General features: G+C 38.3%; 1 protein-coding gene across 1 annotated transcript in view; it reads right to left on the bottom strand.

Moving 5' to 3' along the window:
• Nucleotides 1-24,825, bottom strand: part of prpf31 (PRP31 pre-mRNA processing factor 31 homolog (yeast)) — a 34,722-nt gene extending 9,897 nt beyond the window's left edge. The window contains exons 1-8 of the mRNA XM_028821693.2: nucleotides 24,659-24,825; nucleotides 21,145-21,340; nucleotides 8,878-8,938; nucleotides 8,585-8,668; nucleotides 5,677-5,774; nucleotides 3,397-3,503; nucleotides 3,134-3,303; nucleotides 2,698-2,855 (exon numbers count right to left, since the gene is read on the bottom strand). Of these exons, the coding sequence (XP_028677526.1) occupies nucleotides 2,698-2,855; nucleotides 3,134-3,303; nucleotides 3,397-3,503; nucleotides 5,677-5,774; nucleotides 8,585-8,668; nucleotides 8,878-8,938; nucleotides 21,145-21,339 (873 nt within the window). The 5' untranslated portion in view covers nucleotide 21,340; nucleotides 24,659-24,825. The remainder of the gene's footprint in view (nucleotides 1-2,697; nucleotides 2,856-3,133; nucleotides 3,304-3,396; nucleotides 3,504-5,676; nucleotides 5,775-8,584; nucleotides 8,669-8,877; nucleotides 8,939-21,144; nucleotides 21,341-24,658) is intronic.
• Between the last annotated feature and the right edge of the window lie 309 nt (nucleotides 24,826-25,134).

Below are 25,134 nucleotides of genomic sequence, written 5' to 3'. Positions count from 1 at the left end.
AAGCAAATCCCATGGGGTGAGCCAGGCTATAATGCCATACATAAAGTTCATAAAGTTTCAGAAGATGAAAAGAGGTGACAATACGGTTTTCATGCAGGCAGAAAACTTGGTGGCAGTGGCATGGCACGATGGCAAATGGGTGACTTGTCTCTCTACAGTACACACTAACAATATATGTTAGAAAGTGCAGCAACAGACAATTGAAAAATAGGCATCAAAACAACACATATTGTAAGGAGTGCAATGTGGCAATGACTGAAATTGGCTGCTTTGAGCGAGATCAGACTTTGCTGTGTAAAATGTATGTGATATGTACGTGAAATCATAGAGTATGCAGGCTCATACAACATGCAAGACAGTAACATTTGTCAAAAGTAAATATTTTTTGTTGATTTGATGTGTTAAACAATTGCTTTGTGTTCTTTTTTAAAAATGTTAGTTTTTGGAAAAATATTCAGCCCTGGGAGAAAAGAAACAAAAAAAAAAATTAGCCCTAAAAGAGTTAAACAGTGGTATAATCAACAAAAGGAAGTTGATCGAGTGAGAGTGTTGGACAAACTCGAAAGCTCAAGTTCACAAAGTCGCACAGTGCCCGAAATAAAAAAGAAATCACATATCAAAGTTGCCGTGAAAAGGCGAGTCGTACCCCACCGTCTGAGTGTAATATGAAAGCTTATTAGGGTACAGATAAAAAAATAGGCACACAGTGGGGAAAAAAAAGCACGAAATGTCAACTTTAATCTCGAAATTTCCACTTTAATCACGTAGTTTATTTTGCCATTAAAGGAGAACATCATAAACTTTATCTTAAAATCGTTTATTTTACTAGTTTCTCAAGTAGCACATTAAATGCTTTGTTCTGTATTTGATCTTCTATGTGCTCAATGTGTGTGAATCACTACGTGCTTCTGTTCTTTCTCTTTCTCCGACAGGACAAAGAATCCATTACATACGTGATATTACAGCTCTCTGAATAATTAAAATACTGAGATGTATACGTGATATCATTTTCATGATGATAGGAATGAAAGCATGTTATTAAACATGGGAACATGCTGGCGCAGTGATTGTTCATATCTCACGCAAGAGGCTTGCTGCGCCATGTGCGACCTTCGATGAAATAATTTATTACAGAAGTACTGTCTCTTTCAAACGTACTGATACTAACCTCCACTTCCTGTCCTTGCTTTTCTTTCTCCAAATACCCAATCGCCACACAATCAGCTCTGTAATAGACGTTAAGCCATCTGTAAGCTTAGAACACCGATTCTTCAAAACTTTTAAGGAACATTGAAATATCTTCGTAGTAAATGTTTAATTATTCTATCCGTCTATGCTTCCAGTGTCGCGTCAGCACCAGCAATAACACAGCACAAGGCAGGAGCTATCCGTGAACTAGCTAGCGCTGCGGCACCGTGTCCTCACGTTTAATTATTAACAATACAGATTATTTAAATGAAGTTAAAGTTTTATCTGTATACTATAAGCAACATATTTTGCTGCATTTCATCTTAAAAATGATATTGTCATCATACGCGCTTTATAAAGGGGTGCAGGTTGTGCAATATTATAACTGTAGTGTAAGTTTACAGTGAGGTAATTGTACTTATAAGTACAAACAGTTCTACAAGGAGCACTTGATGGACTGATTGAGTGCGTTTATAGTTCTTGGGATGAAACGGTTTCTGAAACGCGAGGTCCGTACAGGAAAGGCTTTGACGCGTTTTGCCGTGGCTGAGGTAGTGTGTACTTGAAACTGTATACCGATAATTCTCTTTCCGATCAGCTGCTGCTGTGATTCCCCACTCAGATACAGTGATATAAATACTCCGTGTGGTGCAGTGAGAGTAATGTGGAAAAAGATGATCCGCAGTGGCAACCCTTAACGGGAGCAACTGAAAGAAGAAGAAGATGCAGTGAGCGTAACAACGCTAAAGCAGTTATGGTATTTGGAATACTATGGCTATTCCCTGGACCATTATATTGCTGCAGGTTAATTACAATCAGATGCATTACACTAATAAACAATATGCAGTTAATTTCAGTGTATTTATAAAGCCACGTCAGGAATGTGGAGCTAAGAAAGAAAGGGTAACCACACAGGAACAGTAGCACTGCTTTGACGCTGGGTGCCGCCAGTCTGCAAAACCGAGCGGAGAAATTGCGCACGCCAAGGTATGAGTTACCGTGGAAATGTGCGTGGCTTTACACCAAGTTTAGGTTTTATACATCGCGACTTGAGCGTGGAAATGGGAGTACGCAACATTTCTGTGCGTACGCACCGTTTATACACGAGACCCCTGGTGATGTCCATGAGTTTAAGACTTCAGGCTGTCATTGCCAGCAAAGGGTTTTCAACCAAGTATTAGAAATGAACATTTTATTTCCAGTTATTTAATCTGTTCAATTACTGTACTTTTGAGCCCCTGAAATGAAGGGATTGTGTTAAAAAAAATGCTTTAGTTGCCTCACATTTTTATGCAATCGTTTTGTTCACCCCACTGAATTAAGCTGAAAGTCTGAACTTCAAGTGAAAAATGCCAAATGAGAAAACTGACTGTTCTTCTTGCACCATTTGGCAAACGTTTTTTTCATTTAAAGCAATATGAAAAAGAATTGCTTACCTGATACACATTTTTGAGTGTAGTCCTGAAACAAGGATTCTAAAACAGTGCAACAAAAAATGGATTTACTCACCGGCGGAAGTGACTGTACAATTTCACTATGATAGATGTAGCCAGTGTGTGGGAGCAATGATGTGGTACTGAAACCAGAGAGCGAACGTCGTTGTGAACCAAGCAGCATGAGATTACATGCTGGCATCTTGGACAGGTTAGTCAAGCCTCCCGCAACACCTAAAATAATAATGACAGGAGGAATGGAGTATGAATTAAAATTTTACAAAGATTACAATACTGACTCTAACACTGCTCTTTGTTATAGCACTTACAGAAAGAAGATGGCTTGGCTAAACCCATAAAGCAAAATACAGTAAATACACTTTATACTGCAGTTTATGGGACAAAATTCTTACAAGATGTGTAAAAATCTTAATCAGCGAAGGCACGCAGTTACTAAAACTGCACAGCAATTCACTGGACAAAATGTGCTGTATTTCCAAGCAAGTCATTACCCATAATCTTGGCTGCAGTTGAAGCCCCCACAATGATGGAAAGGTTGGGTGCTATGAACGACATTCTCGATTCCACATATTCATAAATTCGATGTTTTGATTGGTTAAGTTCAAGGGCCATATCGCAGGCTTCCGTTACACGAAACAGCTCATCATCAGCCAGTATAACACTACAGAAAAAAAAATGTGCAAGTAGCTGAAGTAATGTAAATCTTAAAAAAAAAAAAAAAAAAAAAAAAAGGCTTTATTCTACTGTATCATACCCTTGTGTAGTGGAGGCTGTCACACTTACAACCATTATAGTTGCATTGGTCAGGATCTGTTGAAGGTTTAAGTTGTTCTTACATTTGTCCAGATTATTCCCGAGTTCCTACAAAAATATACAAGTGGATTATAGTTTGAAACAATTCAAAATCCTTTTATATTTTAATTCAGCCATTCATTTACTTAGTTTATAGCACATGGTGCAGCGGTAGCACTGCTGCCTAGCAGTAAGTCCTCCCTGCGTGGAGAGCACTTTGTGTAATGAGAAAAGTGTTACATAAATGAAAATAGTTACTGTTATTAGTTTCTGAGCACACTTTTTCTAGTTCAGGGCAAGGAAGAAGAGGACTAAAGGTATACTCATACACACAATCATTCATATCTAGCCAAGTTAAACGTTGTGAAATAACAGCGCATAGAAAAACTAGAGATTTCAATGATATTCCATGCAAACAAAGAAAGAACATCAAAGTCAGAAATTAATTCAGGTCCAAATGCCGCGAGTAAGCTATAACATTAATTAAATTTTAAACATTTGTAGTACTAGGGTGTTGTACCATGTTAGCCATGATGAGTGTAGAGAAAAGCCAAGCAAAATGACACCTTTTATTGGCTAACTAAAAAGATTACAATAAGCAAGCTTTCGAGGCAACTCGGGCCCCTTCTTCAGGCAACATTTGTAAGAATTGTGCAGTTATGGTTCAATACCATCAGATTATCGATTCACAGCTGCCATAAGACATGGCTTCATTAACAAAAAAACATCACCAGAAAGCAACATAATGCAGCAAACAAGATAAAACAACAGAAACTGTAATTCCGTAAGTATTAAGACATATATGTCATTATGTTTGATAGTTGCTAGCTTCTCAATTTGCTTTTAGAAATGTATGTCTGTTCTTATGTCTTCAGTTTCTCTACATCCTTTGAACGTCTTCCACAACCAATCAGTTTCATGTCTTGTTACAATATCTTTATAGGACTGAGATTTGAATATTCCAGTAGACAAGATATCATCCTGTTAATGGATCGTTTGATACATCTACTAGTAAATTTAGGATCACGGTCATATTATAGGTCTCATTTTCAGTTCAGCTCTCTGATAAATGACTTAAGGTTCTATTCCAGAAGATACATTATATTAATATTAACTTCTTGGCTTCCTCATTAATAGCAAATATTCCAGCTCTATAGATAGAAAAAACACTCTAAACAATCACACTGTCATAACCAGACTTTAAAGTGTAATCATGGTTATTATTTGTGCATGCAGTTTTATATTTCTCCAACTGTATGAATTTTATGGCCAAAAAGAACAAATTATTCAGCTAAAGTGTGTGTAGAAATGCTACTGGGTCTCCTTTATACCAACAGCAATACGTCTGCTTAACTGTGACAACCAAGTCAGAACTTTTCTTTTCAAATTTTTCTGGCTTTATTGTCATTGTGGTGTGTGTTCAGACCAAAGTGTGTGTGTGTGTATTTATTTACTTACCTATTTATGTATTTATTTATTTATTTCAAAAGCTTCTGTAAAAACAAATTCACCCCCGGGGACAAATACAGTTTTATGTTTCTGTTTATGGCCTCTTTTGCTCCCTTAACCTTTTACAAAAATTATAGAAGTAGTTTGTTAAATACATACAATCATGAACATACAACCAAACTTCGGATTGGTAACTAGGACAAGTCATAAGGTCACTCTACAAGCTACAGAAAAGAGTTGTCTTAAAAGGTGTTTTGAGGTTTCTATTGGAGATGTTTACAATACTGCAAATTTATCAAGTAATAAACTGAATGTAAAAACAACCTCATAAAGTATGAAACTAAAAAGAAGCAATGTAACAGAAAATCTCTGTACCAAATAGCCATCTGCTTATTTTCTTGATCTGTTCTGGTGTCTCCTACCAACTTCAGATTCAGGCAGAAACCATACTTGAATAGGGCACATTTTCATCACTGGGCACATTCATGCCAGGCAGACTTAGTGCTGTAATTAACCTAACAAATGTGTGTGGGAACCGGAAACAAATTCACTTAAAGTTCAAACGCCACAGAAAAGCAACTGGGCTCAAGACTGGATCCAGTCTCTGACTAGTGCTACTCCCTCACAGCTTTCATGTGTCTTCATACTAAATACTTGTAAAATTCTGTTTCATTATGCCTTCCAAACTGAGCTGGTGCTTTGACCAAAACAAGGGGAGAAAATTGACTTTAAAATATTGGTTGAATAGTACAGACATATCAATCTAGTAATGTTAAACACCAAAATTACCTACTTTAACAGTACGGATATAATCCAATGAGTTTGGCACAAGAGACTCCAGTTCTGGAAAGCGCTTAGAGTATTTATCTCGTACAAATTTGTGAATTATATCTGAAAGAACAAAGAAAAAAAAAAAAAGACAATATTAAAAATGAACTTTAATTGTATTTAAAATTCAATCATCAATAAGCCATTATTCATTGAAAAAATAATTGATCTATAATCAAACACATAAAAAGCAAAATTAAAAAGGCTAAAATGTGCACATTGCACATATAAAGGTTTACAGGAACATCTACAAATGGGACAGTGAAGCTGAGGGGGTCTTACAGGACTGCTTTGAAACAACTGATTGGGAGATGTTTGAGGATGCAGCTGATGGCAACATCAATGAATTCACAGACTCTGTCACAGGATATATCAGCAAGTGCATTGACGATGTTGTCACTAAAACCACCGTTTGCATATATCCTAACCAGAAACCCTGGGTAAATAGGGAGATCCGGGCTAAGCTCAAGGCGCGGACCTCTGCCTTTGGCTCAGGGGACTCTGATGCATACAAAGCAGCCAGATACGAACTCCGGAGGTCCATCAAGAAGGCCAAACGGGACTACAGGGACAAAGTGGAGTCAAGCTACCACAGCTCTGACACCAAGCGCCTGTGGAATGGACTGTGCTGCATCACTGACTATAAAAAGAAAAACACAGTCAGTGTTCAGCCCACTGCATGTCTTGCAGACAAGCTCAATACTTTCTATGCTCGTTTTGATGCAGCCAACAAAGAACAGGTGCTATATCCTCAAGGGGGCAGTGAGTCTGTCACTCTGATCCTTGAAACGTCTGATGTGAGAAGGTCCTTCAAAAGGTCAATCCTCGCAAAGCTCCGGGACCAGATGGCATCCCAGGCCGTGCCCTCAGGGCGTGTGCTGACCAGCTAGCAGGTGTGTTCACCAACATTTTCAATCTCTCCCTGAGGCAGTCAGTGGTCCCCACTTCCTTCAAGGCATCCACCATCATTCCTGTCCCAAAGAAACCGGTGGTCTCCTGTCTGAATGACTATCGGCCGGTTGCACTGACATCGGTCATTATGAAGTGTTTCGAGCAACTAGTCAAAGGTCACATCTGCTCCTCCCTCCCTGACACGCTGGATCCTCTCCAATTTGCTTACAGAGCAAACAGATCTACAGAGGATGCCGTTGCGCTAACAATAAACACTGCCCTCACCCACCTGGAAAGAGGAAATACATATGTAAGAATGCTGTTCATAGATTACAGCTCAGCATTCAACACCATCATCCCCTCAAAACTCGTCTTGAAGCTTGACGACCTTGGGTTGGGGACGACCATCTGCAGATGGATTTTCTCTTTCCTCACAAACAGGCCCCAGGTGGTGAGAGTCGGCAAACACACATCCTCATCACTCATTTTAAACACAGGAGCGCCGCAGGGCTGTGTGCTTAGCCCCCTCTTGTATTCCTTGTTCACCCACGACTGTGTTGCAAAACACGGCACAAACACCATCATCAAGTTTGCAGACGACACAACCATCATAGGCCTTATCACTGACAACGATGAGACGGCCTACAGAGAGGAGGTGCTGGCATTGAGTAATTGGTGCCTAGATAACAACTTGTCTCTTAACGTCAGCAAAACCAAGGAGATGATTGTGGACTATCGAAAACAACAAGGCAGAGAACACCAGGCCATCTACATCAGCGGCATAGAAGTTGAAAGGGTTAACAGCTTTAAGTTCCTCGGAGTAAACATCACCAAGGATCTCTCGTGGACCCTTCACATAGACACTGTGGTCAAGAAAGCTCGCCAGCGGCTCTATTTCCTGAGGAGGCTGAGGAAGTTTGGCATGAATGCCAACATCACCTCAAACTTTTACAGGAGTGTGGTCGAGAGTCTGCTGACGGGCTGCATTACCGTCTGGTATGGGAGCTGCTCTGCCAGCAGCCGGAAATCACTACAGAGAGTGGTGAAGGCAGCAGAGCACATCACGGGCAAGAGTCTTCCTGCCATTGAAGACATTTACCTCCATCGGTGCTTGCGTAAGACAAGCAGCATCATAAAGGACCACAGCCATCCAGCACGCCAGCTGTTCTCCTTGTTACCATCTGGCAGACGATACAGGAGTCTGGCTGCTCGGACTACAAAACTTAAGAACAGTTTTTACCACCAGGCCATTCGACTCCTCAACAGCAACACCTGAACACTTACATTTACTTACATTACATCTACATTGCATTACATCTACATTGCACTACTCACACACACACTGTACCTGCACACACTCTGAATACTGACTGGAACATGCATCTGCACTTTATAACTTATAACTTCTTTTAAAACATACACATTTTATTTTATATGGCTTGTCTATTTTTAACTTGTAATCTTTTTTTTTAAGCTTTATTGGATCTAGGCTGAGTGACTTGTTTTTCTCGTCATACACATTTCATTGTATGTTGACCCTGTGTTAACCTATATATGACAAATAAACCTAAACCTAAACCTAAAAATATTAAAACGTATCAACACATTAGAAAGCACTGACAGAATAAGTATAAAAAAATAGTGCATTTATTCCTACAACCCCATCTAACAGAACCTTTTAAATTTTAACCTTGATTACTAGTATGATTCATTATATTTTAAAAAATTAAGACTTTGGATTTGGGTTTTATAGATACACATTTAACACTATGATTTAGTGATTTCTAGTACAAAATAAATATTAATGAAATAAAGGTCATGAGCTGCAAGGCAGGAGGCAGCCTTGGACAGCCTGGTCACTTTCATCTGTAGTATGAGCTATTGTGCAGATGTAAGTGTGACACCTGGGAAAAATACCTATAAATATACTAAACAATTCATTTAGTATTCAGATGGAGAAAAAAAAACAAAAACAAACCTACTCAGTTCATTATCAATCTCTACAGTTAGGTTATTTGCATCCACAATCAGCCGGTATTCAGGATCAGCTTCTACAGGGCCAAGCACTGTAATGAAAGAGGGGTTGGAGTGAGGAGGGAGAAAGAAAAAAAAAAAAAAAAAAAAAAGGGGGGAAACACTCTTAGATTATCATTTAATTTATTTACCATGTCAAGTCAGACTGATCCTCTATGGTTCATTTAATTTGGAAAACACAAAATTCTAAAAATAATACAATCAGTTTTGTCTTGTATAAAAAAATATAAATATTTCTTACCATCCGAGTTCTTGCGCTGATTACCAACGTGTTCGGATATCTTCTCTATAATATCTGCAAACTGTTGGCAAAGAACATTGAAAAACACTAGCAACAACAATAAATATTAATGACAAAACGTTCACAAAACTAGATAGTAGTATCTACCATACTAAGATGCCTTGTCTAATCATTCCTCACCCAAACTATGCGACTCTTCAATTCCACCAGAGGGGGTAAACGTTGAACATTATTCAAGTTATTGTCTGTTTTTTGCCTGCATTTTTTATTACTCTTTAATTTAATATTTTTTGCTGCTGGAGTATGTGAATTTTCCCCTGGGATTAATAAAGTATCTATCTATCTATCTATCTAATAAATATATTAAATTTATTTTTAATACTTCCATAGACAAACATACAAAGGTTGACCATAAACATTTAAGTTTGCAAAATTCAGACTTTCAAAATTAAAAACATATCACAAATAGTAGTGGTGCACATACAGAAAGGGGTAATTGTACCAATACCATTAGCAGCCCCATTTACACATACAATCCACAAAATTCCTGTAGAGACCATCAAACGAATTTAGTGGAATTAACTTGTTCACACACACCAGGGCGACAGTATTCACAAAAGAAACTCTCTTTACAAGTAAGGTTTGCACCACTGACTTGATTTTTTAATGTATGATAATACATTATTGACTAACAATCAATTGCGTGCAGAGTTGATTTAATTGTTGTGGGAAAATAATAAATGCATTTTTGTGAACTGAATGCAACTTTAACAACACTATGGACCACAATGTGAAAAAACAACAGTGAAAAACAAATCATTAAGGATAAAGAAACACATGCTGCTTTGTTTTTAATGTTCCATGTTGCTGTAGTAAACATAGTCTCCATAATTTGTGTCAGGGGGCACTCTCCCTGCTCCCTAACCAACCTTTCAATCATTTAGCAGAAAGTACACTGCTTTCTTTGATTGTGGCGAACAGCTTCTCTGAAAGAGGCAAATATCCATGTCTGGTGTTAACTAATCTTAATCTTAATCCCTTGGCCTCTACATAGAAAAACTCCCTTCATTCAAAATCCATACAATTTCAAGACACTTTTCAGAAAGATATAATAAATAAAAAAAAACCCTCTGAATTGATGGAAGCACACTTACTCCAAATTTCCTGCGCCTTTTATGATTGGTTCCCTCATATGAAACTCTGAGCAAGGCACCATTATGCTTTGTATGGTTTACCTAATTTTTTGGCTTAGTTCCCAAAAAACACATACACTACACCATGGAAATTCCTGAAATATTATCTGGTATATTTTCCTGGGTTTTGTAACTCTGCTTTGTTCACACATGTAGTAAACCTTTACCTGTAAATGTGTGAAATAGACCAAGAGCAAAAGAAGCTAAATACAGGTTTTGCCTATAAGCCCATCATCCAATGACAATCAATTCTGCTCACAAAATGGAGCACAGATCATTATGAATATAATGACTTAATAAATGTTTTCATTCAATTTGACAAGCATGTAAAAAAATATTATAAAAAAGGGGCTCTCAGTGACTAGTATCAAGAAAACTTACCTTAAGTATGAGAAGGGGATTAAGAGTTGTGTGACTAAAGATACCTGAATAATAAACTACCTCATTTAGTATTAATCTGTCAAATGAAGTATTGATCAACAATGTGTAAGATTCTTCGGTTTCAGATTCAAGTAGACTCACAATACACAACAAATAAATGAGTTTCTTTATTCAAGATGTATTCCCCTCAGGCTCTCCTTCATGCAAGTTATTAAATCATCCTTAGGATGACAGAAGGCAATCTAGCATATTCATATTCTGCCGGAAAAGAAAGCTTGACTTTCACTTTCTTAATCCTCTTAGTGCTTGTAGACAATGTCATCATATTAATCAGTTAAAAAAAATATGCAGCTAAGGGTAAAATATGGAAGCATGCATTTGTGTATAAGCAACTTTGTGCTGAAGCCTAGTTACTGGCAGTAGCAAAAAAAATAAAGTCTCAATTCTTACCATCACAAGGATTAAAACATTAAGTTTAATTAGTGCTGTGTTAAAAGTTGTTTAATTTAATTTTGTGCGAGTTTTTTATTTTTCCATTTTGTATATAAAAAGTAACAAAAAAATGAACCTAGTTATTTCTGATTATAATGTTGCAGAGGCCCAGAGTCCATCTTAGCAGCACTGGCCACAAGGCAAGAACCAAGCATGGACAAGCCTGTGATAAGAGCACCATGGTGCAGTGCGGTTTTAAATAAATAATCAACAATAACAAATTAAAATAATAAAAAACAAAGAGCGGAAGAAAGAAAAGCAAGTGGGATTGTTGCCTGACTGTTTTATAAACCCACCCACTCAAGCCTGAAGAGGACTTTTTAGGATTTTGAACTTCTAATGGACTATTTATTTATCAACGATTTTAAAGTTCTTTATTCTTTTAATGGCCTGTTTTTAGAAGAGGGCTTGGGCTTTGCTTTATTGAGGAGTTTGTTTTTTGTGCTGTGCTAGGGGCATGCCATGGACCTTGGCCACAAGTTGCACTGGGTTGGGAAGGGTGTGGAGCCTTTCTGTGCAACTTACAAATGGTGTGTGTGTGAGAAGGTCTGTGGCGAAGCATGACTTTAAATAATTGGGTCCTGGAGCATGCAGGCTCTGAATTGGTGGGTGTGCACATGCTGGTGCTGCTCCAGGGTTAATTAGTGTGCTTGACTAATTGCACATTCAGGTTCAAATGCATGTGGATCAGTCAGGTAACGGACCACACCTGCACCCAATCAGGCAGGATATAAGGGTGCCTGCATGGCAGAGAGGGGGCTCAAGAAATAAAACGAGATCAACTGAGAAGTCGAGCGAGCAGTATCGGGTGCCTAAGCAGAGCCAATGAGAGAGAAAGAGAAGCAAGGCGGTGTTAGCCCCACGAAGAGCGAATGATCGGCACTCTAGGGACAGATAGTCCCCATTGATTTTTCAGAGGGGTAGGTTCAATGGTGGAGTCCTCCTCAGGGATCTGTGACCAGGACACCTGACTCCGAGCGGTCTGGCAAATGCCGATGGAGGCAGCCGAGAAGGGGGTCAGTGAGGAGGACTACAGTTGCTGGACTCTTTGCTGGTTGAGCGAGCTATGGGTGAGCCAGGGAGATGGAAAGGGAGTTGTGCTGGCCTCAGTTTAAAGAACAAAGATTTAGGACCCGAAGGATTTTGTTTCATACAGGTTTTAGCTATGGATATATTTGGATTTTAACTCAAGGACTATCCACTGTTTTTATGGATTATTTATTTATGAAAGACAGTTTTGCACTGCATTATGGGACACTTTTGTTTGTGGATTTTAATAAAAGCACTTGATACCTGTGTACCAACCCTTTGCTGACTGTGTGTGTGTCAGCAATTGCCCGGCTCATCTCCGTTTATGACTATCAACGGTTCCAGGTTGAAGAGGATCCTGGAAGCGACCAGGTAGCATGGAGCCAACTTTGACTGTCACAAAAACACCATTCCGTCCCAGTGCTCAATCACACATTTGTACATACCCATGAATATTGGTCCACACTTCAAAGTCACAAATTAACTTGGCAGTTACATCCATGGGATGTGGGAGGAAAACTAGATAAAAATCCACAAAGCAAACAGTATTCAGTTTGTGTACTATGGTTATAGGCATGGTCACTGCTTACACTTCTTACATAGCTTTCCTTTAGAGTGCTGCTGCAAAGAAGAACTTGAATAGACGTGCAAGGATCATCTCATTTATCATGGCCATTGTTAATACTGGTTTCCAAACACTTGCCAGCACTTTTTATCTCTATAAAGTATTTAGCAACTAAAATCAAAGTGATTATGGGGAGAGGAAAAAAAAAACAAAAAACACACTACACAGATGCACACCACCTCTTGCAATACTGCCAGACACTGGTACAACCCTCTACATAAGAGAACAATATAAAAATATCCCCATAAAATAAAATCAGAGTGGAAAAGAATGACTAGAGATTGAATATGCACTGACAAAAATAAAATGCATGTCTGAGAAAGTATTAGAAAATTGCTCAAGTGTGAATTAACTGCAATGTATGTAAAAATAATCAGGCCTAATTAGGGATAGCTTGGGTGAAATAGGAGGATGTTTGCCCAGTAGCTGGCAGAGATATGGTCATCAAGGGAAAAGGTCCTAGAGAGAAAATGAGGCCCCATCCACAATATTACATTTTTGGGGAAAAAAAAAAAAAAAAAAAGCCGACATTTGACTTGTTTTCTCTCTTTATCCACACTACTCTGGCATTTTTAATCCACAAATATTTTTGAAAACGCTATCTAGTCATATCTAAAGACTCTGGATATAGCTTTTCATTGTGGATATGAGAAAACAAAGATTCCTGAAAATGCAGACCTCACTGCACTCTGGTTGGCGATTGGCTTATTGCGTGGCTCTTCCATGACTGGATCCTGCTTATTACAATATCGAATTCCCCGATTGGTCACCCTTCATGGAAGAAAAACCATATTCCAACAGCAGGCATTGAAGAGTTGCTTTCCATAGTCCTCATTGTTACTTACAAGTAAAAGTGTACTTTAAATCGGTCACTACAGTTTTTTGATAGATCCTGTTGCCAGTGGTGTTACCATTGTAGTGAGAAATTCAGAGCTGCTTCAAAACTAGCTAAATAGCTCCACTGACAGCCTCTTATTTTTATTATTTAAACTCAATCCATTCAAGGAGGGTTATGCTCCACAGCAAAATTAATAATAAAGTGTATAAAAAAGTGGAAGGGTGTAGAATATAGCCGAGCTCTCAGGAAAACAGAACAGAGGCATGAAAGCATAATGCATTAAAGTGAAGGTAGAGACACATGTGAGGATACATTTATTTTCTCTATTGAGTTAGTTGCATAAATGTTTGGTACAAGATGCACTCCGATTACTGTGGACTCCTTTTAATCAATTCACTTGCATATTAACATGGAGCTGATCAATATTTTTCTTTTGTTGTTAAAGTGTTGCTTTAACATTTGTATTTAAAGACGTGGTAACTGTTGCCAGTTCAGAAGACTTACTTTCAACTGTAATCTGCACATTAATGTGACACAGGGACAATTTTCTGTGGCTATTTAAAGAATTTCTTTCTTTTTATATATCATAAATGTGCTATCAGAACCCTGTGCAAAAAACAAGGGAATTCAATTTTCACAGGGCTCTGAATTTCTCACAACACAGTCCGTATAAGGGGTTTTCTACCTATGTGAGCATGCCCGGTATAAGTGCAGGTCTGTGTCATATTTGTTTTCAGCCATTTAACACACTGTCTGCTGAGTATACCCGAGTAGTCAAGACAGGAATACTATGGGAAGCTATGAAGGCATTTTTAAGACTGATTATTTCATATCTTTCTCACAAAAATAAACTGGAGGCATCCAAGTTAATCGGTGAAATTACCGGAATAGATCTAGAATATGCCAGGTGTCCAAATGAGGCACTTTATATGGAAAGACAGGTTTTGTATTCAGAATTTCACCTCTTGACTCAAACAGCTCATCTTTAAATCATGACATCATTACTACTAAATGTAGAGAAGGCCAATAAGTTTTTAGCTCAACAAATCCACAAAAAGGAAGCCCGCATTGCAATAACAGCAATTACCAACATGCACAGAGATAAAATTATAGATCAATAAAATATAACATACACATTTGGAGAGTACTACAAGTCCTAATATTCTACTCAATCTAAGGAAGATAAGACACAATCTAATGAGTTCTTTGACTCATTACAGATACCACAACTAGAAACTCTTATTGCTGTTGAGCTGGATAAACCTTTAACACTCTCAGAATTACTAGACGCTATAAACTCACTTCAAAGTGGGAATACAGTTGGCCCTGAAGGCTACCTAGTGGAATTTTATAAAAATGTTTTTAAGTAAGTTAGCTCCACTATTATTAGCATTTACAGAAGGTAAAGACAACAAAATTTCACTAAGCATTAATTTCCATCTTTCCTAAGAAAAATAAGGACTTACTACAATGTGCATCGTACAGACCAATCCCACTCCCGCATAATGACATTAAGATACTCTCCAAAGTTCTAGTTAGAAGGATTGAGAAAGTGCTTCCTTCTGTAATATCATAAGATCAAACCAGATTTATAAACACAGACACTTGGTTTCTAAACTTCAATGATTGCTTAATATCATACATTCAAAAATTAAATCTAGCACCATAGAGATCTTACTATCTTTGGATGTAGAAAAAGTATGTGACATTGCTGAATGGGACTAACTGTTCACCACATTGCACAAATTTGGGTTTGGCCCAAACATATGTGCATGGATCAAACTAATTTATACTAGTCCAGAAACCTCAGTTTTTATTTATTGATCATTCTTTAATTTAACATTATTTATTGTATCAGTATGCTGCTGCTGAAGAATGTGAATTTCCCATTGGGATTAATAAAGTATCTATCTATCTAATACTAACATTATTTCAAACTACTCCAAACTAGAACCTGGTACTAGACAAGGATGTCCCCCCATCACCATTGCTCTTCAAAATGCATCAGAGATAGAGGATTTTCAGAGAAGGACTTCAACAGAAAATATCACTATATGCAGATAATATGGTACTGTATATACAAATTTCCATGCCAGCAGTCCCAAAAGCACTAGAAGACTTTCAAAAGTTATCTGGTTATCAAAATTATTTTAAATAAAAGTGTGCTTTTTTCCATTGAACTCTGTAGCACACAATACTAGACTGGACTCCTTCTCATTCATCTTAACAGATCAATTCACATATCTGGGGGTAAATATAAGGATCTTTTTCAAAAAAATTTTGCTGAATAGATGGTCCGCCCTCCATCTCACAATAGCAGGTAGAATCGACTCCGTTAAGATGAACATCGGTCCCAAGCTTCTTTTTCTATTTCAAACCATCCCTATTAGAAATTCACTTTTTTTTTTTTAAAAAAAAAAAAGAAGAAGTTAGATTCAATCATAACCTCATTTGTTTGGAATTCTAAAAATCCACACATCCAAAGGGCGACTCTACAACATCCTAAAGCAGATGGGATCAAGGGACTACCTAACTTACAATTTTACTTGTGGGTGGCAAATATACAGGCCATAAAGATATGGACATTGACAGAAATCGATGAATAGAATTAACATCTTACAGTACTTCTTTATATTCCCTGTTCTGTGCCCCACCCAGTAAATACACTCTAGCTCCATATATGCAAAACACTCAATTATTCACCTTAAAAATCTTCTCTCAAGCACAATTATCTCTATTAAAACTATCCAAAATATTTCCAGGGCATTATTCAACCCATAAATGTTGCAATCTAGCTCCAGCCTCACAGGGCCACATGTTTTGGATGTGCACCAATTAACATCGTTTTGGACAAAAATCTTTGAATACCTATCAGATAGCCTTGGTGTCACAATTACACATAACCCATTAACAGCTGTGTTTGATGTACTCCATTATGGGCTTAAAATGGAGAAGGACAAACAAAGCATAATTGCCTTTATCTCTCTACTAACACTTGGACTTATCTTGCTCAACTGTAACAATCCCAACTCACCACCTTTAAGTCAATGGGTAAATGATGTTCTATACTATCTAAAATTGGACAAAAAAATCCTCACCCTGAGGATCTGTTTAAAACTATAAAAATATGTCAGGGTCTAATCAATAACATTTTAGAATAATCTTCTAGATCGGGGTAAAGGATAATCTTACTTCCTTGCTGCTTCAAAGATTTGCTTTGTTGATTGGCTTCCCTCCCTTTCTTTTGTGTGGGTGTTGAATTTTAGTTTTGTTAAGTTTGATTTGATTGTATGGATTGTTATTTGCTTTTAATTAAAATCAATAAAAACATTGACTACTGGCCCATTTATTACCAGGAAATTGCTGGATAGGTCTAGGCATATATGATGAATAATGAACTCTATCAAAACTCAAAGTAAAAAAAAATAATAAAAAAAAATTAACAGAAAGCAATGGTTTTATTATCAACAGTAACACTGTTAAAAATAAAGGAACTACAGGCAGTCCCCAGGTTACGGACATCCGACCTACGACTTACGAATGAGGCCGCAGCTGTGAAGCATGCGCCTCATTAACTGCTGCTCCGTCATCTTTGGCCAGAGGATGCTGCAAGTAGTGGCTGGAGGGGTGCGATTTTGTTGCTCGCGCAGTGTAGTGTCCCTGTGTCCCTCCCAGCAGCAAGCGAGCAGTGACCCGTGGTCCATAGTCACTGGGGCCACGGCTATCGCTTGTGCGTAGGATGGAGGCTTAATGGGGTGGTTCGCTGTCCGCCCACTACGCCGCCGCAGCTACTGCTCTTGACCGGATGCAGGCTGGAAGGAGCTGTGTAGGGCATGTCACTGCCCGCCCACTACACACGGCTCCCCCGAATCATTTTCGGTGGGCGTCTGGTAATGCTGCAAGCGGTGACCCGGTTGTGGCTGAACAGAGGCCATTGAGGGTGAACGGGGCGGCAGGAGGGTAGCATTGTAGTGTGCTTCGGGTGGCTGCCTGTTGAATGGGGGCAGTGGTGGGCGATTCACTACACGCCTTTGGCCGCACCGTGTTAGTTCTCGGTGGGCGGACGCATGCTGCAGGCTGCATACTGTAGTGGAGGTGACTGTGTGGTGGGTGGGTGGTGAACCGCCCCTCGCTGCTCCCATTCATTCTCAATAGCAAGCCTGCTTGTACTGTTAGGTACATAGTAGGAAGTAGTCTGTCAGTACACCACACGTGCTGACGAGGGGTGCCATCCTGCTGTGATAGCTGTACAGTGCTGTGCAGAAGAGCTCATCTTAACCTTTTGTCTTCACCCTTCAATAATGTCTCTGAAACACAAATCTGATGCAAGTGCTGGTAATACAGTAAAGAGAAAGAAAAACCATCGCCATGGAAAATAAAGTAGAAATAATAAAAAGGTCAGAGAGAGGTGAAACTCCATCATTCATTGGCAGAGCACATGGTTACAGTCGGTCAACAATAGCATTTATTAAAATAATGTACCTGTTCCGACTTACATACAAATTCAACTTAAGTACAAACCTACAGTCCTTATCTTGTAAGTAACCCGGGGACTGTCTGTATTAATTACTTCTTTGACCAGCAACACAACCTAAAGCCTGCAATTCAATGTACTATTATTGTACTGTAATTTGAAATTAATAATTGCAATTACAATATTAAAGGCAATAATCATCAATTTTGCAATAATAGTGCACTCCTAAATTGAATGGAATGATACTTCTCTAGTAAAGTTACTAAGATTGCTTTATTTCACCCTACAATTGTATAACCTACTTTTCCAGGTAACGCTTACAAAAACTGGTCCTTATATCTGCAGGGACCAACCCTTGACAGGATGCAAGTTCATCATACTACACAACTGTGTACACATCCACACATTTTTTTTTTTTTTTTTTTTAAGTGGATTGCACCCGGTCTCTCTATTATAAAAATAAAATAAATCTTGGGAGGTTGGAAGGAGATGAGATGTGATTTTCTCAGAGAGACACTTTCACGTGCCACGAGAAAATCTTTGTGCCAAGAGATTTAACCACGCCCAGGGCCAGAAATAAAACAAAGTAGATGACAAAGTAGAAAGTCGTAAAGAATTCAAAAACTTTGGTGCGGTACACATGAAGAACAGGTTAAAGATAATGGATGTACAAAAACTCTAAAGTCTCAAAAAAAGGATAGTAAAGATCGCATTAGCGCAAACAAACGGAAATTACTACTTGGTGGAATAACGGAGCAGAGAAAAGAGATCAAATATATTTTTCGGATTTAAACTTAAAGTGGGAGACTTGTAGATCATATAATTTGTGTTGCCATAAGGGCAAAAAAACCAAAAAGTAGTGTTTCTTCCCAGTGAAGAGCCATATACACGAGAATTAAAAGTTTGTTGTTTGGTGAAAGTGAAATCCCGTGAGAGAAATCATTTCTCATTTGTGTGAATGCTATTGTCAGACATTTCTTGTAGAGAGAAAGAAACGATATTCACTCACAGGCAGTTATATGTTGCATTGTCATGATATAATTCCAAACACTGAATCAAAATTTAGTGCAATATTGATGAAAAGGTAAAAGTGAAAAGAGATCGAATATAAAGTGCATCCGGAAAGTATTCACAGCGCATCACTTTTTCCACATTTTGTTATGTTACAGCCTTATTCCAAAATGGATTAATTTTTTTTCCTCAGAATTCTACACACAACACCCCATAATGACAACGTGAAAAAAGTTTACTTGAGATTTTTGTAAATTTATTAAAAATAAAAAAATTGAGAAAGCACATGTACATAAGTATTCACAGCCTTTGCCATGAAGCTCAAAATTGAGCTCAGGTGCATCCTGTTTCCCCTGATCATCCTTGAGATGTTTCTGCAGCTTAACTGGAGTCCACCTGTGGTAAATTCAGTTGATTGGACATGATTTGGAAAGGCACACACCTGTCTATATAAGGTCCCACAGTTGACAGTTCATGTCAGAGCACAAACCAAGCATGAAGTCAAAGGAATTGTCTGTAGACCTCCGAGACAGGATTGTCTCGAGGCACAAATCTGGGGAAGGTTACAGAAAAATTTCTGCTGCTTTGAAGGTCCGAATGAGCAAAGTGGCCTCCATCATCCGTAAGTGGAAGAAGTTCGAAACCACCAGGACTCTTCCTAGAGCTGGCCAGCCATCTAAACTGAGCGATCGGGGGAGAAGGGCCTTAGTCAGGAAGGTGACCAAGAACCCGATGGTCACTCTGTCAGAACTCCAGAGGTCCTCTGTGGAGAGAGGAGAACCTTCCAGAAGGACAATCATCTCTGCAGCAATCCACCAATCAGGCCTGTTTGGCAGAGTGGCCAGACGGAAGCCACTCCTTAGTAAAAGGCACATGGCAGCCCGCCTGGAGTTTGCCAAAAGGCACCTGAAGGACTCAGGTGGCACCATCATGCTGTGGGGATGTTTTTTCAGCGGCACGGACTAGGACACTAGTCAGGATAAAGGGAAAGATGACGGCAGCAATGTACAGAGACATCCTGGATGAAAACCTGCTCCAGAGCACTCTTGACCTCAGACTGGGGCGACGGTTCATCTTTCAGCAGGACAACGACCCTAAGCACACAGCCAAGATATCAAAGGAGTGGCTTCAGGACAACTCTGTGAATGTCCTTGAGTGGCCCAGCCAGAGCCCACACTTGAATCCGATTGAACATCTCTGGAGAGATCTTAAAATGGCTGTGCACCGACGCTTCCCATCCAACCTGATGGAGCTTGAGAGGTGCTGCAAAGAGAAATGGGCAAAACTGGCCAAGGATAGGTGTGCCAAGCTTGTGGCATCATATTCAAAAAGACTTGAGGCTGTAATTGCTGCCAAAGGTGTATCAACAAAGTATTGAGCAAAGGCTGTGAATACTTATGTACATGGGATTTCTCAGTTTTTTTTATTTTTTTATTTTTAATAAATTTGCAAAAACCTCAAGTAAACTTTTTTCATGTTGTCATTATGGGGTGTTGTGTGTAGAATTCTGAGGAAAAAAATTAATTAAATCCATTTTGGAATAAGGCTGTAACATAACAAAATGTGGAAAAAGTGATGCGCTGTGAATACTTTCCGGATGCACTGTATGGTCATAGGTGATATGACAGAAGTGCGCCGCAAGAGATGCAGATCACACAGAATGGCGGCAGCAGCAGCAAGCCATCAGCTGATCAAGCAAAGAAAAAAACAAAAAACTATTTGTTTCCCATTGTATCACCGTTTAAGAGAGGGTTCTGGAGGAGCAACAGCGTCTTCTTGGGGTGCATTCAGCCCCCCTCTTCACAACAGGAGTGGCAGTGACGCGAAGTGGCTGGCGCATAGCACAGGCTGGGGGGTTGAAGCCTCCTAGTAACTCTAAATGTATGAATTTTGCTCTGTCTTAGCCAGACTGGAATATAGATGCTGTTTCTGAAAATTTACATTCAATCAAAACATTTCCATATATTTTCTAAAAAAACATTCTTTCTCCACCTAAAAAAACTTAACATAACTTTGAATTAATAGGTTGTCGACAGAGATGAATCCACTATCAGAACTTTGTAGTATTCTGCTGCAATTTTCATTGTTGGTGTTTATCATTTTCATAATCTATTGCCAAGTACTAATATTAATATTCCTTTTAGCATATATTTCACCTTAAATCCAGTACTAATCGGCCTTAGGGATAAAAAAATGCAAAAACAATTCCTAACTTTTTGCTCACCCCCTTACTATGTCGAAGTTTAGCAATACTTGTCACACTCTCGGCACTGCCAATATCCATCTCCATTTCCTCCGGCACATCCTCCAGCTGGGTCCCATCCTCATCCTCAAGTCCACTACCCTCATCCTCTTCGGGTCCTTCATTTATATCACGTGCCTCCTCCAAGTCAGCCAACAGCTCATCTGCCAGAGACATTCTAGTTAAAAATGGGAAAAAAAAAACAAAAACAAATGGTTATTGATGGGTGCGATTTATCATTTTTAGTTCCCAGCTGAACAATTTAAAACGAAGTCTGAAGTTACACAAGCCACATTTTTATATAATCCCAAGTCATTTACTTCTAGGTGGATAAATTTCTGAAGACTCCGGATTTGTTATATTGTCCATTCAACATGAAAACAAACTTTTTACACTGAAATAAAAATTGCAAGATATAGAGGAACATGTATACCAAAAAAGTTAAATTATTCTTATTTTTATAATTACATTGGCAAAAACACCACAGCTGTCTACTACCAAAATGCACTGAAAGGTAACTGGATGTTATCCATCTATTTTCCTAATCTTCTAAAGTTTCCCTGGGTTGTTTATTCCCTATATGGACATATAGATTTATAATAAGCAAATGTAGACAGACATCTGGATCACTCCCCTGAAGTGATGTGCTAGTGTCTTAAGACATAAAGGAGAGAAAGGCCCTGAGGCTATCTGACAACAGCCAGGCATTAAACTGGAAAAGTTCTGTTTGAAACTAGAAGAGTCCACATATATCACAAACCTCCTTAATCCAAATCAATATTGCAGGGTCTGGGGTGCAGTTTGGCAGCACTAGGTACAAGGAACAGCCCTGAAAAGTTCACCAGTCAATCACTGGGCTCACTCACACATTCACACCAACACTCTCACCAATTAAGCTAAGTGATCGGAAATTAAATTTGGATTACTATGATTATTATTTTTTTATGGAGGAAATGCAGACTCCACACAGGCTACATCCAGGTTTTTGAACCCAAGACATAACATTACATCTACTTTTAGTTTCCAGATCTTTAAAAATGATCTCTTTGGGCTATAAAAGTAACCCCAAAAGCTTAGTGACTTGCTCAGTTTCACAAATTCAATGTTACAACCAACAGTCAACTGCTTTTCAGCCTTGATCCTGGAAGGCTACTATAACTGCTCCCCAGCCAATTTCAAAGATTAGGGGTCAGGTCAGATGCTAATCTGTTTTAATTAAACATTCTTTATATCTCTAAATCAACATTTAATTGCCAAAAGGAACCTACTCGAAGAAATAAACCAAATACATTTTATTAGCCTTTAACAAATGGGTCAGTTTTTTCAAATACATTTCAACTTGACTGTCCTAAATTTCACACAATTAAAAGTGAGCAAACAATGATAATATGGTATTGAAGAACATGACAGTAGATTATTCCACAGCGCATGTGTGTTTTCATATAAAATGTTCAAGATACCAAAAAAAAAAAAAAAAAAAAAATCATAAGAGTGCAAGAACAAGTCTTTTTTTAGCCTAACACAAAGTGATCAATCCTCACTCATTTGATTTCTGAAAAATATATTAAGTAGAAATTACTTACTTAAATACTACTTTCTACCACACCATTTTGAAACATGTTTAAAACTGTGTAAATACATGCATTAAGATTCCATTTACATTAAGGACTGCTTACCATAAAAACACCCAAAACTTCATACAAGCTCAAAACTTTCTAAAGGAATTTAAAATAAAAAATAAAAACAAAAAACTCCAGAGCCCTGACAATTCATTCAAAGGCTCACCAGTGCAGCTATTGTGCATTGTCACATAACAAGGTAAAGTTTCTTCTAAAACTCTTTCAGGAGGTGTCAGGTTTTCCTATTTGATTTCTATGTAGCTTGCTAAATCCTAACAGGTTTCTATGACCCCCAATACACAGAAGCATTAAGACGTTTCTAGCATTCACGATAAGACCATGTTCTTAAAATACTTGAAGTGAAAGCATAAATTTGTATTGATCATGCCACAGAATGTTATTCCAGTTAATGTTGAAATATTCCATATGCTTCCTGTGAAACTGTGCCTCGCCCTTGCAGCTGTTGCATGTAGATAGATAGATAGATAGATACTTTATTAATCCCAAGGGGAAATTCACATACCCCAGCAGCAGCATACTGATAAAGAACAATATTAAATTATTAAAGAGTGATAAGTTAGAAAATGGATGGATGGATGGATGGATGGATAACAATGCAGGTATACAGACAGACAATAACTTTGTATATTGTTAACGTTTACCCCCCCGGGTGGAACTGAAGAGTCGCATAGTGTGGGGGAGGAACGATCTCCTCAGTCTGTCAGTGGAGCAGGACATTGACAGCAGTCTGTCGCTGAAGCTGCTCCTCTGTCTGGAGAGGATACTGTTTAGTGGATGCAATGGATTATTATTATTATTATTATTATTGACAGGAGCCTGCTCAGCGCCCGTCGCTCTGCCACGGATGTCAAACTGTCCAGCTCCGTGCCTACAATAGAGCCTGCCTTCCTCACCAGTTTGTCCAGGCGTGTAAACCAATGTAAACCAATGGAAGGCTAATTTAAAAAAAATAAATACTTCCAATTTTTGTTTTAACATGTCTTAGAGTACATAATAAATATTTAGATAGGTACAGGTTTAGTTTGTAGTTGTTTGATTTTTCCTTTAGGTTAATACACTTATTCCAGAACCATGAGAAACTGCACACAGTTGTTACCATTCAGCTAATTATGTAGGTTTCTTTCAACAAAAACGTTTATTTTTATTTACAATAAGGTTGTGGGTTAATAAATTGACAGGAGAAAGAAACCCGTGTGCTTCTGGGAACATAATACTCAGGAACAGCGGTTTTCAGACTCCTGGCCCTTTTCCTGGGGACACCCCGGTAGCTGAACGTCTTTATTCCAACCAGTTTCACAATCAGAGTAATTTTCTCTCCGATTGATCACATTGTTTAATTAGTTTTTTTCTGTTCTCTTTTCTGCATTCAGAAATGAACAGCAGTGTGCTTGTTTTTTTTACATTTATGAGACATCTGTATTTTTACTATCACTTCAAATACATAACTCTCTGTTGTCCTCCTATTAATTGAGACATTATGAAGACGTACTGTTGCTGGTATAAAGGCGACCCAAAATACATTTGTGGCGGAAACTATTTTTATTCACTGATTTTTTTTTTTTTTTTAATTTTAGGCCATGCAGAATACATTACCATGTGGTGTTTTAACGTTTCTCTTCGACTCAAAATAATCAGCATAGATTATGCTCTCCGGACACAGTACATCAGATGTGCTGAGCGAATAGAGTTCATCATTTGGGTTTCTATTCTTATACTTAATTAATTCGTTCATTGCCTTCATGTTTCTCTTCTATTTGAAAATTAAAACTTTATGAAACGAAGCCGATGTGCCTATCGTGCGAACGAACAACGGTCAGCTAACCTTCGTTACTTAAATCACTCAATTAATGACTTACCTCTCCTGTGTCCTACTATTTTCTTAAACTATATATCAAGTGACGTGCCAGAAGTGTCCCGGCTTCCTCCTGAAAACGCAGAGTATCCTTTTAAATCTGCCAGGTTTCACGTTATCTCAAATGCACCCTGCCAGTCAGGAATCACGCGAATAACAAGGTACCTACGACCCCGGAAATAAACACTGCCATCGAACAACTATTTCCGGGTTAAACCTGGCGGGCTTATTAAAATGGAAGATGCCTCTAGTAGTAATGATGATGTTGTTAAGTGATATTTATATATAAATGTGTATAAAACTTTAGACATTTTAAAAAGTGCATTTTTTTTAATGACGCCAATACGCTATCGCTGTTTCCGATGACAAACGTCTGCGGGAAGCCATCCTGCCTATTTACAAATAGAATCAATCTGTTTTAGATAGATTATGCCATAATTATACATAGAAATATTAAGAAAACGTAATTGTAATTGTTCA

Source organism: Erpetoichthys calabaricus, chromosome 16 (genome assembly GCF_900747795.2).
Source record: "Erpetoichthys calabaricus chromosome 16, fErpCal1.3, whole genome shotgun sequence".
Taxonomy (NCBI): Eukaryota; Metazoa; Chordata; class Cladistia; order Polypteriformes; family Polypteridae; genus Erpetoichthys; species Erpetoichthys calabaricus.
This window is presented reverse-complemented; position numbering and strand designations above follow the sequence as displayed.